The following is a 16,033-nucleotide window of genomic DNA, read 5'->3' as shown; positions in this document are numbered from 1 at the left end:
AGGTAGTTGCAGCTATGAATTAGCATAACAATGAAGTCTACAAGCAGTACCACTCTAGGAAATTTTAATAATCTTCAGAAAGCTGAGTTAGTAAGCTGCTCACTTCAAAAATTAAGTACTAACTAATCTTAAATAATAATCAACTGGCCACAGTTTAACTTTACCTTAAGAATAAGGTACTTGTAAAAGCATTGCATTCTTTAATAAACTTAAGCTCTCTCCAGTCTGACACTGACTACAGGTTTAGTATACCAAATTAATTTTTTTACTTAAATAGCTTCATAGAAACATTTGTAAGCCACAACTACAAAGCCTGCCTTTTTCTACTATGTGTATGCCCATATATCTTGATGACAGACAAACAACAATTTTTTTTAACAAATAACATCTTAGGTAACGTTTAGACAACAATAGTTGAAAGAAGCTTATTTTAAAGTTTCCTTTCAGTTTACCAATACACTCAGTAAAATGGAGTGTGCCCAGAATTTAAAGGTTAGAAATATTTGGAGAAATTTAGTATTCTTTCCACAACTGGCACTAGGCAGTAGTCTTTTGTGTATTCAAGGTTAAATATTTGTAATGATATTCCTTCTTTAAAAAAAATGACCATTTTTGGTCATTTTAATTTCTGCTAGTTTAATTTTTGTTGAAAAATAAAATTGTCTATCAAAGATGAAAAATAGGAGTATCTGTTTTCTAAACAGAACCCTTGCAACTGTTAATTCATGACTCATTCAAAACAAAGCTTGTTCTCACATCACAAAGAAAAGTAGTATTTCCCTTGTTTTACATTTAAACTTCAAGCTGTCTTGTGACTGCAAAGCTCATCATGCCCAGCTACAAAACCAGCCCTTATAGCAAGGAAGCTACAATAGAAGCTACATGAAATTCAGGAGAATAAATCAGCCATGCAATTTTGGATATAGATAACTTGAAGAAAAGGGCAGAGCAGCCAGATACTCACCATTGAACACCTCATTGAATTCCCCAGGAGGAGCATGAATTATGAATTTTGCTGCTATACGCACCTGAAATACAAAAACAATCACGTGGTTGAACATGCTGCATTCCTTGCTATTCAAAGCAGTTATGCATGATGGAGTTTTAACAGCCAGACATGCAATGGTACAACTCCCATTGTTTCACATACTTGCTCACATTAGTTCAACTACTTGGTCTTTATTAAGAACACAGACTATAAAGCTCCACCTTTTCAAACAGAATAGAGATTGTATGTGATGGAAGGAGATGGGGAAATTGAGTCATTTATGTTTTCTTTTACTGGCAAACAGGAAAAGATGAATACAACAAAGATGATTAACAATATATTCACTACCTATGTCAGCTTCCAGTCCATGGGTGCCTGGGAATCAATACAGATTCCAAGAGAGCCAAAAACCATTATGAAGATGCATTTGACCTTCAAAGCTTCTCTTCCAATTTTACTACATATCATATGGTTCTGGACTTTCCAAAAGGTCCCCACTGACAGATTAATCTCAAAAACACTGTATAGACACCAAAGTTTGTAATTTCATCTGCACCTACCTAAGACCTGTTAGTACCACAGTACCAGCAAATAAAGCTTAAAAAACCCCTTGATATCTTAATTAGTAATTAATGGCCTTTACCCACAGCTTCTTGCAGAATAAACACAGCATAAGCCAGTGTTTTGACTGAAAGTATGCACACCTGCCCTGGCTTTCTCTCTCCTTCTGCTTGCACAAGCCCTTGTACAACAGCACAATGAGCAAAATCAGGAAAGTTATTGCTCTTTCTTTCCAGACCAGGTCCCTGAGCTGGTTCACTACACAGCTGCACACACATTCGCTTGCAAAACACCCACAAAAATACTTTCTAAATGTGAAACAACTTTTAAACCTCTCCCCTAAGTGACATTCTTACTTGCAGAATGTCACTTAGTGGACACACTTTGATTCATTCTTTTTCCCTCTTGCACTGTTAGAGGCACCTATTATAAAAACTAACAAACTAAACATTGGTTCCCTAACTTAACTTAGCAAAAGTTCCTATCCTTTACAGTTATCCAAGTTTAGCAGACACTTAAAGCTCTCTTGAATCCTCAATATGCTGTTGCTATTCAAATACAGGATACTACTTGAAACAGGGTTTCCCTTTCCAACACCTTATATCAAGTATCTATGGAATGAAGAGCTGGAAAATTCAGTGCCTGGGAGCACTGTTTGAAATTAAAGGGGTTTGAGAAGCATACAGTTCATTACAAATATCTAAAAATAACAAAAAATGCATTAGATTTACACATTTCTTTGTATTTGAAACTACAAAAGAAATGTCTGAGCATGCTAGAGCTCTTGAACTGATGAGAAAACAACTTTTACAGCTGAGGGTAGCAATACAGCCAGGGTTTGGGCCCCTGCTTCTCAACAGGGTCCAAATTTCAGACAAAGGTCTCCAGGAGAGGTGGTTCAAGTTAGTGTCCTGGGAGAGCACTTATCTGCCTCATGAGCAGTGCTGAACCCCCATGAGATCCCATGTGACCAGCCCAGCAGCTTTCAGATCACTAACAGAACATGACCATTCAGAGCTGGATCAGGGAAATGGAAAAGCTGTCAGTTCCAAACTTTCTAACCTAAATGTCGCACTTTGGATTGCAGACAGCCTTTGTCTGCTACCTCAAATATCTACCATCAGAACTCCTCTTTCCATGTAAACATGAATTTGCATTATCCTGAGATGAATGCCACAAAGTTTACCCTTTTCCAAGGAGACGCAGAGAGGCAAGAGGACCTTCTTCTATGGCTACTTATTAAAGCAACCTGGACTGTCTCCTTTGAAGCTGGGGGGGCATGGGAGGCTGGGAGGAGACACAGCCAGGACAAGTGACCCCAGCTGACCAAAGGATTTTCCACACCATATCAAATCATGCTCAGTATATAAAGTGGGGGAAGAAGGAGGAAGGGGTGGAGATTTTGCAGTGATGGCATTTGACTCCCCAAGTCACCATTACATGTGATGAGGCTCTGTTCTCCTAGAGATGGCTGAACAGCTGCCTGGCCATGGCAAACAGTGAATTATTTCCCTGTTTAGCTCTGCTTGCATGCGCACCTTTTGCTTTCCTTAAGCTGTCTTTATCTTAACCCATGAGTTTTCCCACTTTACCCTTCCAATTCTCTCCCTGATCCCACTGGTGGGGCAGTGACTGAGTGGCTGTGTGGGGTTAAACCATGACAGCAATTAACAGGGTCACGGATCAGCCCTGAAAAGCGAGTCTTGTGCTTTTAGTTGTGTGATTTCAGCGTGACTATCGCTGGGCTGACTCCCAGCTCAAGATGAAGGAACAGCATTTCTTGATTCCTTGACTTCAGGTGAACAGGACTGCTTACCCCTGCCAAGGCCAGGTTAGCTCTGGGCAAGCACAGAAACAAGACTTATGGACATTTGGAGTTGTGAAACAACAGGTCCGTCAGTTTTGGGCAGGCAGCAGCTATAGAAGCAAAATGAAGCAAAACGTGGGTGTCCAAACTGCACCCTGAATGACCACGTGCTTTAACTGGTAACACCTGTACGGTGAGACATAAGGTTTATACTAAAACTACACCACTACCTCATTTTCAGCTGCTTTGGTAATATAAATCTGGTTTTGCTTATTTTTTTCACTATCAGTAAGAACTATTCTTATCAGTCAGATTAGCTACACTATAAGTAACATTCATTCAAAAGCATTCAGGTGTAACAGATGTCATCACGACAGACCAAACTAGACATTACTTTTTACAAACATTTCACAAGTAAATTCAATTGCTCACTGATAGTTTTTGTGTGAAAATTCATCATAGCTGAAATATTTTATAGAACAGATAAACAATCACGCAAATTTGCAATTAATACCTCATCAAGTATAAAGTATATTCATGTTCACAAAAGCAAAAAAATTTAACGTTTTCAGAAGTTGAGAGTGTGTCAGCTAAGACACTTTGTATTTTGCTCACCTGCCTTTGTGAAGCCAATTCAAAAGTAATCCACTTTCCTTCAGCAGTTAAACTGAATTAATTTCTCTGTGATGAGTATCTGATAAAGCCATTATTTCCCCAATTAATACATACAGGAAGCCCATATAAAAGAATTAAATCCAGTAGTCTCACTTAACACATCAGTACTGAAAAGCAGTTACAGATTTATTGCCACTGAATTTTTCCAGAAATACATGCTCTAAAGGAGGTTTCTGTTTTTCAGACTGACACTGAAGGATAAATGAATGCACTTCCCTGAACCTCTATGAGATGAAGATCTCTCCCTTTTGGCAGCAAAAAGCCTCAGCTATCACTTAGGGAAGCACAATTAAAACAAAGGGGTAGTCCATATAAAATATGATGTTCATGGGCAACTAAAACAAGATAAATTAAAAATGCACATAACCTGTAATACAAAGTGACAGGCAAAAAAACTAAACTGCTCTTTAGTTAAATTGAGATAGGAAGTTGTAGCTGCTGAAAATTGTTAAGAAAACCAATCAGGTGCATTACAATTGCAATAAATGCTGATTTTTTCCAATGCATTGAGACTTCTAAAAATTGATTTACACAAGCCAAAACAGAAACATCATAATATTGTATGAATTCAAATGACAAAACCTCTTTCCATTCAAGAGAACTGCCCCTTTACACACAGTACAAGAAACTTATACATGTATCAGCAAGTAACAAAAATTGTTACAGTTGAGTCTTTCTTTAGAAAACTCGAAGACATAAAATATCTGAAGTTTCTCCACTTATTACTGTAGTTACTCCCAAAACACTATCTAAAGTTTAAGATAGTGTTTTATCGATGGAGATTTGAGTTAGTTTCCAGCTTCAAGTCTTCAGGGTAGCAAAAAATTATAAACTTCAGACTAATCCAGAACATCTGATCACCAGTGGTTTACAAAAAACAGCTTTTACCACAAACCTGTGTAAGGAACCATGTGTTTTCTACATTAAATTTCTTGAATGCAAAAAAACCCCATCTACACATGTTTTTATGAATCGTGTCTTTGTGCAGTTTTGAGCATTAATTTGGACAAATCATACAGAAGCTGACAGCAAGTTAAAAAAAAAGTGTAAAAATGACTTCTGAAACAGAAGGGAAGCATTCCGCACTGCAGCCACTCTCTTTATCCAGTTTCCACATTTACACCACTCACAGTCTTGCCTAAATTGAAGTCTGCTCTCAGTAGGTAAGAGCTAGCAAGATTTACTTTCAGAATTCAAGTGAAGTCACGCTACCTATCACATCAGTTAGAAGTTTATCAAACCTACCTCAAATTTCACAAGTCAAATGCTACCTTATCACATCAGCTGAAAGTTTATTAAACCTACCTAAAAACCTCAAAGCTTATTGATTTTATACACTATTTCAATTAAGGTAAAAATTTAGAGAAGCTTAGCAAAAGAGAAAATGACAGGATTGTTGTATGTGATTAATACAATCATTAGGTATTAGGCCTAATTCTTCATTCTGCTAGGGATTAAAACAACTGATCTATCAACAAATTCCTACACTTAGTTACAACAATATTTGCAGTTTTCAGACTTCACAAGCAAAGAGCAATGTAGTAATGTACAGAATGGTGGCAGTTATGCTAAATCTATTTTTTTCCCATACTTCTGCCGTTATTTCACAATTTCATTTTTCTCAACGCATGATACCCATCTGATACATAAGAGAAATCCTACTCCTCTATCTTTTGCAGCCCGAGGCACTCTGAAGTTTATTCAATCTTTCAGAAGCGCTGCATAGCGGTGTGCAATGCCCCGAGATGGCTCTTCCTGTCCGTGCCCCTGAGGGGCGCCGGCGGCGGAGCAGCGCAGCCCGAGCGCGGTCCGTGCCTATATATGGTCAGGAGCAGGAATGCTCCCACCGCCGGGCTCCGCAGGGCCGCCGTCACCTCACGGCAGCCCGCTCCTCCCACTCTGCTGGGGGCAGCTTTTAGCACAGGCAGCCACATGAAAACTCTCCCTCTTCCGTTTTTCTCTGCCCCTTTTAACTCCGTGGTTTTGTTTGCTAGGCACCCTGACAGCTCACTCCTTCAATCAGCATCCGTGCTGCACGGCAAAAACATGCTGATAAACAGGAGACTGAAACCATATACTCAGCCTTACTCCTTCCTACTCATCTCTTCTTTCAGATTCAGAAATTCAGCTGTGAACTCTTGGCAGCAGCGAGACCCGCCCCTTCCTCTACACTCCCAACAGGTTAAAGTTCACTGCTCCACAGCAATAAAAATGAAATAGTGAAATAGATACTAAAAGCCCTTTTAACCTAAGAAAATGCATGAAAATTTGGGAGGGGGAGGAAGATGGAGGGTGTGCAAAAGATTCCCACAATAATTTCCACTCAAAGACAACTTTGCTGCTAATCACAGGGAAATGAAAAGAGCTTCCCAAAGTTACTTTTATCACTGTTACAGCAGGCTCAAAGCATTGTACATCATGCATTTACATTCAGGATTCCTGAGGGTACCCGTGCTATCTTACAACACACAATAAATCTCCCACTCACAGAAATCTGTTTGGCAAAAAAAAAAAAGATGATGAGATATCACATCCAGAAGGGAGCTCCAGGAACAGAAGAGACTAGAGCTCTGTTCTCAGTCATGCCTTCTGTGTAGCTCTTGTTAAAAACCTATCTGCAACAAATGGGTTACTGACCCACTTAACTCTGTTTACAGGTGGCTACAGAGTTTTCTCACAATTAGCTCAAAGTCTCATAAATATTAACAGAGACATCAGGTAAATGAGGCAAGTTTGAATTCTCTCAAGATCTCTAAGTCACACTCAAAATAAGGGATATAGTTTGTACTCACTGGAGTGATACTGGACATAACACCTAGTTTTACTTAGTTCTGAGTTTGAGTAAAAGCTGTACCATCATTTTTCAATATGCACCTTTGCTGTTCCTTAAAAAGCAAAACTGTTTTGACATCTATCACCCAAAATGAATTTTTCCATTGACATACATTACACATAAAGGAACACAGTCTAAGGTTCAAATACCTGTAGGATACAATGCTTGATGCTCTATCCAAACATCAACATAGTTCTTGACTTTGTAAACCCTTCAGTGTTTCAAGAACATGTAACCAGTAGTTGGTAGTACTGGCTCCAATTGCTCATTAAATCTTTAGGTTAGATACTTCCCAGGACCCTAGAGCACTATTTTTACAAACTCCTATGTATCATCAGCACTCATCTACTTCTGTGAGTATTCAGACAAGCAGATTGATCAACCTAAAGAACAGCTTTAGAAGGTGGCAAAGATAATCAATTTAGCGAAAAAAGAGCTTTAAATAATTATCATTGCTTCCTGCTGCTGACAGTTTAGTGAGGCAAAAAAGCCTTCAAACAGCTGGACAAGCTCCGAGAACAAAACTGTGAGAAAGGAATTACCCCCTGTCAGCAGCAATCTGCCTTCACAGCATCTCATGAAACCTCACCATACCCATGGGTAGAACTTCAAACAGCAGAACAGCATCCCAAAACATGCATCATCATCTCACACAAACATGGAACAAAGGCAGCAACTCTGGTAGAGAGGGAATGAATACAAACATAGTGCTGCCACTGCCTTCCTACCGAGCTCAACTGCAAATTCTCTGCAGTATCCAATTCACTTCTGCTTCCAAAAGAGCTAAGGAAAACCCTGTGGTTCTGTGGCACAGGAAAGGAGGGGCACATTCCATACCTATGGCTTTGACTGAACAGACATTTCCTTAATTGTAATGCCTAAAGCTACACTGCATCTGGAAAACATGTGTTTTCCTCAATTATTTTTAATGCACTAGTATTTAAAAATATGTAACAATACCAGCCCTTCACAAAGCTGCAAAAAGTACATCTTACACAACGTGGTAATTTAGCTGCATTCTTTCAATAATGAGATTTATTTTCACAAAAATAACCACTCAGAAAGGTGGTGGATGCTTCACTGTGAGACCTTTCAGCAGAAGAAGAGCTAAATATCATAAAAGTCTCCATGTTAAAATCACTTTACACACCACATCATATTAAGAAGATTTAAAAAACCCCAAACTTAAAACAGGACTTCTGAAAGTCACTGCATCAGACACAGATAGCAAAAAGGAATATGAAAGCAAAGGATGTTATTTGAGTAACACACAAGATTAACCATAAAAAAAAAAAGATAAATCTCCCCCCTGTTATTCTGTAGTTATTCTTATTACTCCTGAGCATATAAAATTGAAAACATTTTATTACATATATATTTATACACGGCTATTTATGTATATATTGTATAATGTATATATTTACATACAACTATTTATAATTATATACACAACTATTTATAATTATATATACAATTGTAGCCAAGCAACTTCATACCTAAGCTTACAGAACAGATAGAAAACAGCCTAAAAAAATTATTTCCTTGCAAAAGTCATTCTTTAAAACTGAAAAAGTAGTAAAATTTTACATTTAATGAAAAGCAAAAGCATTAAGTTTTATTTGAGAAGTAAATGGCATAAGAAATGGCTAACTAAGACTTCACAAAGAAAGAAACCAACAGTGCCATCTCCCACAAAAACCCAAGATGTCCTGTTACAGGGACATCAACACACGATCCTCAGCTGCAGACTCTCTCAGCAGTCTTTACAAAGTGGTATCCAATGGAAGCTAAAAAGCACTTGGTTCATATTTGCAAAGTATTCTTCTACTACAAAGCCCAAGTTTTTAAAGTTTTTATATCTTCTACACCAAGATAATTTGTTATAATGAGATACTTCAAGGGCATTAAGCCCAGATTCAATAGCAGGGGTGAGAGAAAATGAACATAACAGAGCTTGCTCTATGCAAGTGGATGGAATCCAAAACCACCCCAACTGTAACATCTCCCCCTCCCAATTCCAGCATCTTACAGTTCTCTCTCTGAGTTACCTATTCAAGGTGTTAATGCCCTCTGTCAAGCTAAGAAAGTATTTGAAGTATTTTACATTTCAGAAGTTTTTTACTCAAGGATTAAAAAAGTAATTGCCGCATGCTCAAAAACCTGCTTTCATTTCTCAACGAGCACTTCCAACTCCTTTACATCCCACTCCCAGAACCTGAAAGTGAATAGTACACAGGGCTGCCTGTAAAAAATGCAGGGGTTTGCTAAATAATGCAGCTAAAAGCTAAAGCTACCCTTTTCCTGTTCTTTATTGACTGCCAATATTGAAACTAACTGAAAATAGAATTTCACAGCAGAACTTGTAGGTTGAAGATGGTATTGGTAGGCAATAAAATCATATCTGTTATATCATAAAATAATGTCTCCAGTTTCATCTCTGTATTTACCAATAATTTGTCCTATTACTCTATTTTTGCTTCAATTTGTATCTCTTATCCACTTGAGCTATGAGGTTTCCTAGGTAGCAAGCTTCTCAAAGAAGTTTTGAGGGTACAAAGACAGCAAGAAGGGGGTTTCTGATGGTCCTGAGGTGCCACTGCATTGTGAATACTCCAATACTCCCTAACATGGTAGAAGTATCATCCCCAAAGGGTACCCAATTTCTCCAAGCTAGTACTAAGGAAAGACTATATGACCTGAAGTTTTAGAAATCACTGATCTTTTATTTATAATAACAGGTTTCATTTGGATTCATCATCAAGCTTCAAGTAGTTACTTTTCACTTGTCAAAAGGCAAACAATTTTGATTTGCACAGTAACTTACTATGGAGGTACACAGTAAAAGACAAGCAGCACTGCACACAAGTTGCAACAATTAGAAATTAGAATAAGTTTCTGACCGTGGGCTTAGACAAACATTGCAACACCTCACCCAGAGAGCTAGTACAGTCTCTGGTCCTGGAAATACCCAAAACTCAAAGGGCAAGTCCCTAAGCAACCTTATCTCAGCTGGCCCATTCTGTCTAACCAGCATTTGAGTTGCCTTCAGAAACTTCTTCCAGCCAGTCTGACTGTAGAAGCAAACCAAGTTATTATTTGCAGTTACACATACAATATATGATCACTTCTTCAGACAGTGTTCAACAGTCGCCCAAGAAACTGATTCAGATATCTATCCTTCAATCTCAATGGTATTGATGCATTTTTAGTTAAAAAAAAACAAAACCAAACTAACTCAAGACAACATTCTATCTTCACACATATTTTCATACATATCCTGAGATGGACATGAAAATCTTTAATCTTGGAAGGGCTCCAATATTCAAAATTACGGGGCAGTCTGAAAAGCACTCCTAACTTCCTCATTCTTACTAAAGAATTTCATCAAAATGTTATCAAGGACACTTGTAAGACTTAAAGTTTACTTTATAGATTACAGTGCAATTATACCCAGAAAGGGTTATTCAAATGCACCTCCTACTCATCTACAGTCTCATTTGACACAATTCTGAAAGTCAGAAGTCTAAATCCTTTCAAAATGAATGATGTAGAGCAACGGAATTGCTTTAACACATGTAAACTAGGAAAGTACCATTTTTTTCTGTCAAAAATTCTGCTAATGCTTTCAAAGTAGTTTTAGGAAAAAGGTTTATATTTGCATTGAGAAAAGTACCTGAGCCTTTCACACTGGTGGGCTTGTACATGTAAGTGCAATCTGCTGTAAATGTATTATGCTATAAAGACAACATTGCAGGTGAGAGATTCATTTTACTGGCACAGACTCCTCATTCCAAAGCACTGACATAAGAAGTGGGTTTTCCTTAATCTGACAAAACTACACTGCAGAGTTTAGTTTAACTTTATTAGGTAAATTAGGTGTCAAAATCTACAAATTAAAGAAGTTACAAAGTTACCCAATGCACCAGGAAATACCTGGAAGCCATCCAGGCTCACTTTCACAAATGGGACTACTTCCTCTTTGTAAGTGAAGTTTTCTTCTAATGACACTGTTAAACCCCATCTTTCCAAAAAAGTCAAACTACTGAGATATAAACTTAGTGAAAGAGGTGTAGTTCCTTTAAAAAATAAAAGTTTGACAATTCTCATGTTTATTATGTTCAGCATTTTAAGGAATGCAAGAGTTAATTTAGTATTTAAAAACTTCATGTGTTGTCCTTTTCTCCCTGAAGGCATCCTGATTTTCTGAGGCTGTATCCCAAGTCATACACAGCTATTTAACTCCTGTGCTTTGTAGATTCACATTAAAAACAAAAAACCCCAACCAAACCTACAGAAAACATGTCCCTTCAAGTCACCAAAAATGGACTAGAGAACACTAGTTTTAGGATTTAACTGATTTCTGTGCTGTTTTTCATTTGTGCCATTGCTTGTAAATGAGTGTTTACATTAGCAAATGCAACTTTTACAGTAAAATCAGTATCTTTCAGTAATTATGGCCTACACTCATATAGATAAATTGTATCTTTAATATTCCCACTATGCTAATATGCTAATTCAAATATTTTCATACATGTTTATTAGTTTTTTTGTAGCTACAAAGGTAAGAAAAGAATTTCTAGCTAAAATGGAATAAAATTTAACTGCAAAAAATGGTTACTAGACTTTAACAAAACTACTTCAAATATCCTGAACAGCTGAATAGATCTTGCATTCAGACCCTGTTAAGCAATGATGCATTATCTATAGGAAGGGTGCAGAAGTGGTGACTGCCACTCCAGAGTTCAGGGCTTCAAGGCTTCCACCTCTCACACCCTGTTTTTAAATAAACGAACGGAACCAATAAACAAACAAACTTATGTTATTCAACATACCTAAAAGCTTCTGAACTTTCAGTGACCTATGTGAATAATGCAACACTGTGGATCACAAAAGCTGTCTTTAGCACTGAAAAATTGCTGCTCCTGGATGCTAAAACCAGAAACTTTCACTGGCAATGGTCCAGCTTCAGATCTTTGGATCCACACAAACCTTACACACCTTATTTGCTACAAATAATCCTTGTATTGTTGCAATGATGCAACACACATTGCATCACTGAAAGAAAAACAAGGCTTCAAAAATCTCTCTAAAAATGGGAATCTGAGGAACAAGATTGAGTTCAAAATTGTCTTGAATATTGAAATGCTCTTTCTGGTTCTTCTCTTTCCTTGGTTTTAAAGATCATTTACCTGAACTGTAACAATCTGGTTTGGCATTATTCCAATTATGCCCTTTCTGTATTCTCAATTATGCCGAACACTGCTGGTTTTAAACGTGAATTGTGCTACAGCTAAACACAGTCACCTTAAATCCAGCAATAGTAAGGTACATGGAACTGCCTACTGCCTTTGCAACACTTCAAATCTTTTGACTAACATGAAGTAAGATATGAATCAAAGACCTTTCTGAACCTGCCCTATCATTACATCACTCAATTTCCTAGTTATTTGTGCTCATACACCATTATTACAAGTCTGAGACAAAAAATGTTCTGCTATTTGGTTCACCTTCTTTCCTCCTTGAGGAGTTTCAGGGTTCTACTTATGTCTCTACTGAAATTATCTATAAAACTACATCACCACCATCATCTGCATCAGTCTTCAATATTACCAGTTCTGTATCATGAAAGGAAAGTATATAAAGGAGCAATGTGATTTATTTCTCATGAAAATCGATGTCTGCATCTTTGCATCTACTCTTGCATTTATTTATAGTCCCAACTGGATGAGTGAGAAGGGTGTGTTTGTCAAATGCCATTCAGCTCATTTTTTTTAAGCTCAGTAGAACTGAATACTTGAAATAACAATTTTATTGTACAACAATGGCACAGCTTAATGCATCAGAAATAAAATCTTAAGGTATCACATGTATACTGCCACATGTATATCTTCCCTGAGTTTGCAGTGTTACCCATCTTTGGTTTCTTAGCCAATAAAACAGACTCTCAGGCTTGGAAAATTCCACTCATACAGGACAATCAATTTTATATGGGACTACTAGAGAAATCAATTTAAATTTACAATGGATGAGTGCTCATTCTATTCACTTATACCAAGGCAGGAAGGGTCTCTATGAGTCTCTGCATTTATTTTCGGAGAAAAGAAAAAACAAAATCAGTGAGTGGAAGAAAGTTCAGAACTTAACTCCATCAGCCACAAAAGCACAGGCAGTGCTGCCAAGATCATACACAGACAAAGCTGTCATTCTGTCTTTTATTATTTGACAGGACAAGAAGCAATGGGCACAAAATGAAATATAGGAGGTGCCACCTGAGCACAAGGAAACACTTTTTCACTACAAGGGTGACCGAGCACTGCCACAGGTTGTCCAAGGAGGCTGGAGTCTGCATCCCTAGAGATTTCCAAAAGTCACCTGCACACTGTACTGGCCAGCCTACTCTAGATGACTCTACAATATGATTTCCAAGGATCCCTTCCAATCTTAACCATTCACTGATGGCAAGATAACTTACAGTAAAAGTATTTTCAGCATACCTTCTGGAACAATGTACTGGATTAGTGTTCCTTGCATTTTCTATAAGGGGCTAGAAAAAACACAATTATGACTTACACTTCTGGATGACATTACTACTTGTATCAACAGAGAGGTGGCCTTGGAATGAGAATTAAGTAGAGGAAGGCAGAGTCTTCAAACCTCTTGGGAAAAGGATAGCAAGATCTAGGTGCTATGCGCTCCTAGGCATACCAGTGCATCTCTACTTATAAAACAGGGTCAAACAGAAAACCTGTATTACTGTAACCACTTGGATATTTTAGACATCCTTGTAACTTCAAATAAGTTTGAAACATCATTTTTTGATGCCTTCCACATTTGCGTCATCTCACAACTTCCACAGACATGAAAATGTGAGTTTTTAAAGGGAAAGTGAGGAAGAGCATGCATTACATAAAGGCAGTGCACCATGCACACGAAACACCACACCCTAGCCTGGAAACGGGCAGCTGCTGGGAAGCTGAATCCCCCAGAGAATGACAAGGAGCAGCGATAACTGAGGTCTCACAAAACACCCGGCACCTTTTCAGACTTTTCTGGAAAAATCCACCTTAAATTTGAGTTTCCAGCTGCTGCAAAAAGAGTACGTGAAACATCCCTAACACAGTCCCTCTGCTCCTTGAACTCCCACTTCCCCAATTTCTGCCTCCTAGAAGGAAGCAAAACAGCCTTCCTCATGCCCTCGGCTCCTTCCTCCCGTAGCTCACGCGTATCCCACCTCCTCCCGGGGCTGCCTGGGCCGGCAGGCCGGTGCCTCGGAGCGGCCGGCGGCAGGGGCCCGGCGCCTGGGGAACGGGAAGTGGAGGTGGGGGAAGGGAGAGCCCTTCCGCGTCTCTCCTGCCGCTCCCCGCCGGCCCCGCGCCCCGCACGCCGGCCGGGGGCGGCCGCAGGGACCGGCCGAGCAGCGCCAGCCGCCCCCGCGGGGCCCCGGCCCCGCACCGTACAAGGCGCGGCGGGAGATGCGGCCGGGCCGGGCCGGCTCTGCCCCGGCCTCAGCCCCGGCCCTCCGCCCGCCCCTGCTGCGGCCGGGCCCGCCTGCCGGCCACGCTGAAACGGGAGCGCCGCCGGCCCGGAGGACAGGAGAGCGGCGCGGCTCGGCGCAACCTATCTATCCATCCATCCATCTGTCCATCCATCCATCCATCCCTACCTTCTCCTCATCGGACAGCTGCTCCTCCAGGTCCGCCATCTTCCCGTCCGGCTGCGCCGCCCCCTCCCGCTCCTCCTTCCCGGCAGGAAGGGCGGGACCCGCGCGCGCTCCCTGCGGGGGCGGCGCCCTGTGCGCGTGCGCGCGCGGCGGGCCGGGAGCCTGGGACGGAGAGGGGCGGGGGCGCGTTGGGAACGGGGAACGGGGAATGGGGGATCGGGGATCCCGGGGCGGAGGGGCGCGTTGAGAATGGGAAATGGGGGATCCTGAAAGGGTTTGAACCGCACATGGAGCTGTGGGCCGCCAGAAGTCAAACTCTCAAAGATTAGATTGGAGAAGACTTCTGAGGTCATCGAGTCCAGCCTGTGACGAACGCCACCTGTTCAACAGACCATGGCATCAGTGCCGCATCCAGTTTCTTCTTAAACAGCTCCAGCGACGGTACCCCTCCCACCTCCCTGGGCAGCCCATTCCCATCTCTAATCGCCCTCTCAGTGAAGAAATCCCTCCCAACATCCAGAATAAGCCTCCCCTGGCACAGCTGAGGGCTGTGTCCTCCAGTCGTGTCCCCGGTTGCCTGGGAGAAGAGACCAGCCCCAGGCAGGAGCAGAGTGTCCAGGTTTCAGCCCCATGGCAGCGGGCGCTCAGTGAGTGCGGGGCCCGGGCACCCCACAGGTGCTGAGGGAGGCTGTGGGAAGCTCGGTCTAATATCAGCGACAGAAATGCGCGAAGTGATTTGTACTGTAGAAATTGGACGTGGATGGCGTCAGTGGGAGAAAAATAAGTAGATTGAAAGTTTTTTATCTCCAGACTAAGAAATTGTGAAGAATGTCATCCAGCAATGTGACATTGCAACTCCACGGGGATTTGGGATGATGACTTGCAAGGATTGCCTCTGGGCTAGTGGTTACTCTTTGAAAACATTTACAAATACAATTTCTTAATGTCCAGCACAGTGTACTTCATCTCAGTTATGATGAACAAAGAAAAGCTGATCGTTGAGGGGAAAATCACAGGTGCTGAGATGCACCTACATCAGTCATGGTTAGTGGTGTGCATGTACCTAGCTTCAAGCCAGAGAATCTTGTTATGTTGTGGAATTCGTCCACATCTGTCTTTCTTGCATGAATATTTCTGCATAAATGCTGCCAAAGAGCAGCAGAACAAAATATGCCTATACCTGTAGAATTTTTCAGGACTGTTACTCCAGATGCTGTGAGAGGACTGCCACATGAAAGTGAAGGAAAGTGAAGTTGGACAAAAAGTGGTTCAAGCCAAATGTGGATATTCTAATGGCACAAAGAAAGTCAGTATATAAGGAAAATATGTAAATGAAAATAAGTAAAAATAATTAATGTATAGGTTGGAAAATATGGCTGATTCAGGACAGTTGAAGAAAGATTTAAAATACCTGAAGCCATGGAGGACAAAGATAATGGACAGTAGTGTATTTATGTGAGGAACGAGATAAATGACAACCAAAGCTAATGTTTGACAAGACCATTGCTA

At 40.3% G+C, this 16,033-nt stretch overlaps 1 protein-coding gene and 1 long non-coding RNA gene across 8 annotated transcripts in view; one reads left to right on the top strand and one right to left on the bottom strand.

Annotated features, from left to right (window-relative positions):
* CAPZA2 (capping actin protein of muscle Z-line subunit alpha 2) overlaps positions 1-14,619 on the bottom strand; it is a 31,954-nt gene extending 17,335 nt beyond the window's left edge. Inside the window, exons 1-2 of the mRNA XM_063155317.1 lie at positions 14,528-14,619; positions 965-1,028 (exon numbers count right to left, since the gene is read on the bottom strand). Of these exons, the coding sequence (XP_063011387.1) occupies positions 965-1,028; positions 14,528-14,566 (103 nt within the window). The 5' untranslated portion in view covers positions 14,567-14,619. The remainder of the gene's footprint in view (positions 1-964; positions 1,029-14,527) is intronic.
* Positions 14,620-14,758: 139 nt separating this feature from the next.
* LOC134417733 (uncharacterized) overlaps positions 14,759-16,033 on the top strand; it is an 83,173-nt gene continuing 81,898 nt past the window's right edge. For all 7 annotated transcript variants that reach the window (XR_010027622.1, XR_010027621.1, XR_010027619.1 and 4 more), the window contains exon 1: positions 14,759-15,171. This is a non-coding gene — a long non-coding RNA (uncharacterized LOC134417733). The remainder of the gene's footprint in view (positions 15,172-16,033) is intronic.

This window comes from Melospiza melodia, chromosome 4, assembly GCF_035770615.1.
Source record: "Melospiza melodia melodia isolate bMelMel2 chromosome 4, bMelMel2.pri, whole genome shotgun sequence".
In the NCBI taxonomy this organism is placed as follows: domain Eukaryota; kingdom Metazoa; phylum Chordata; class Aves; order Passeriformes; family Passerellidae; genus Melospiza; species Melospiza melodia.
The sequence above is the reverse complement of the archived record's forward strand: the minus strand, read 5'-3'. Positions and strand labels throughout refer to the sequence as shown.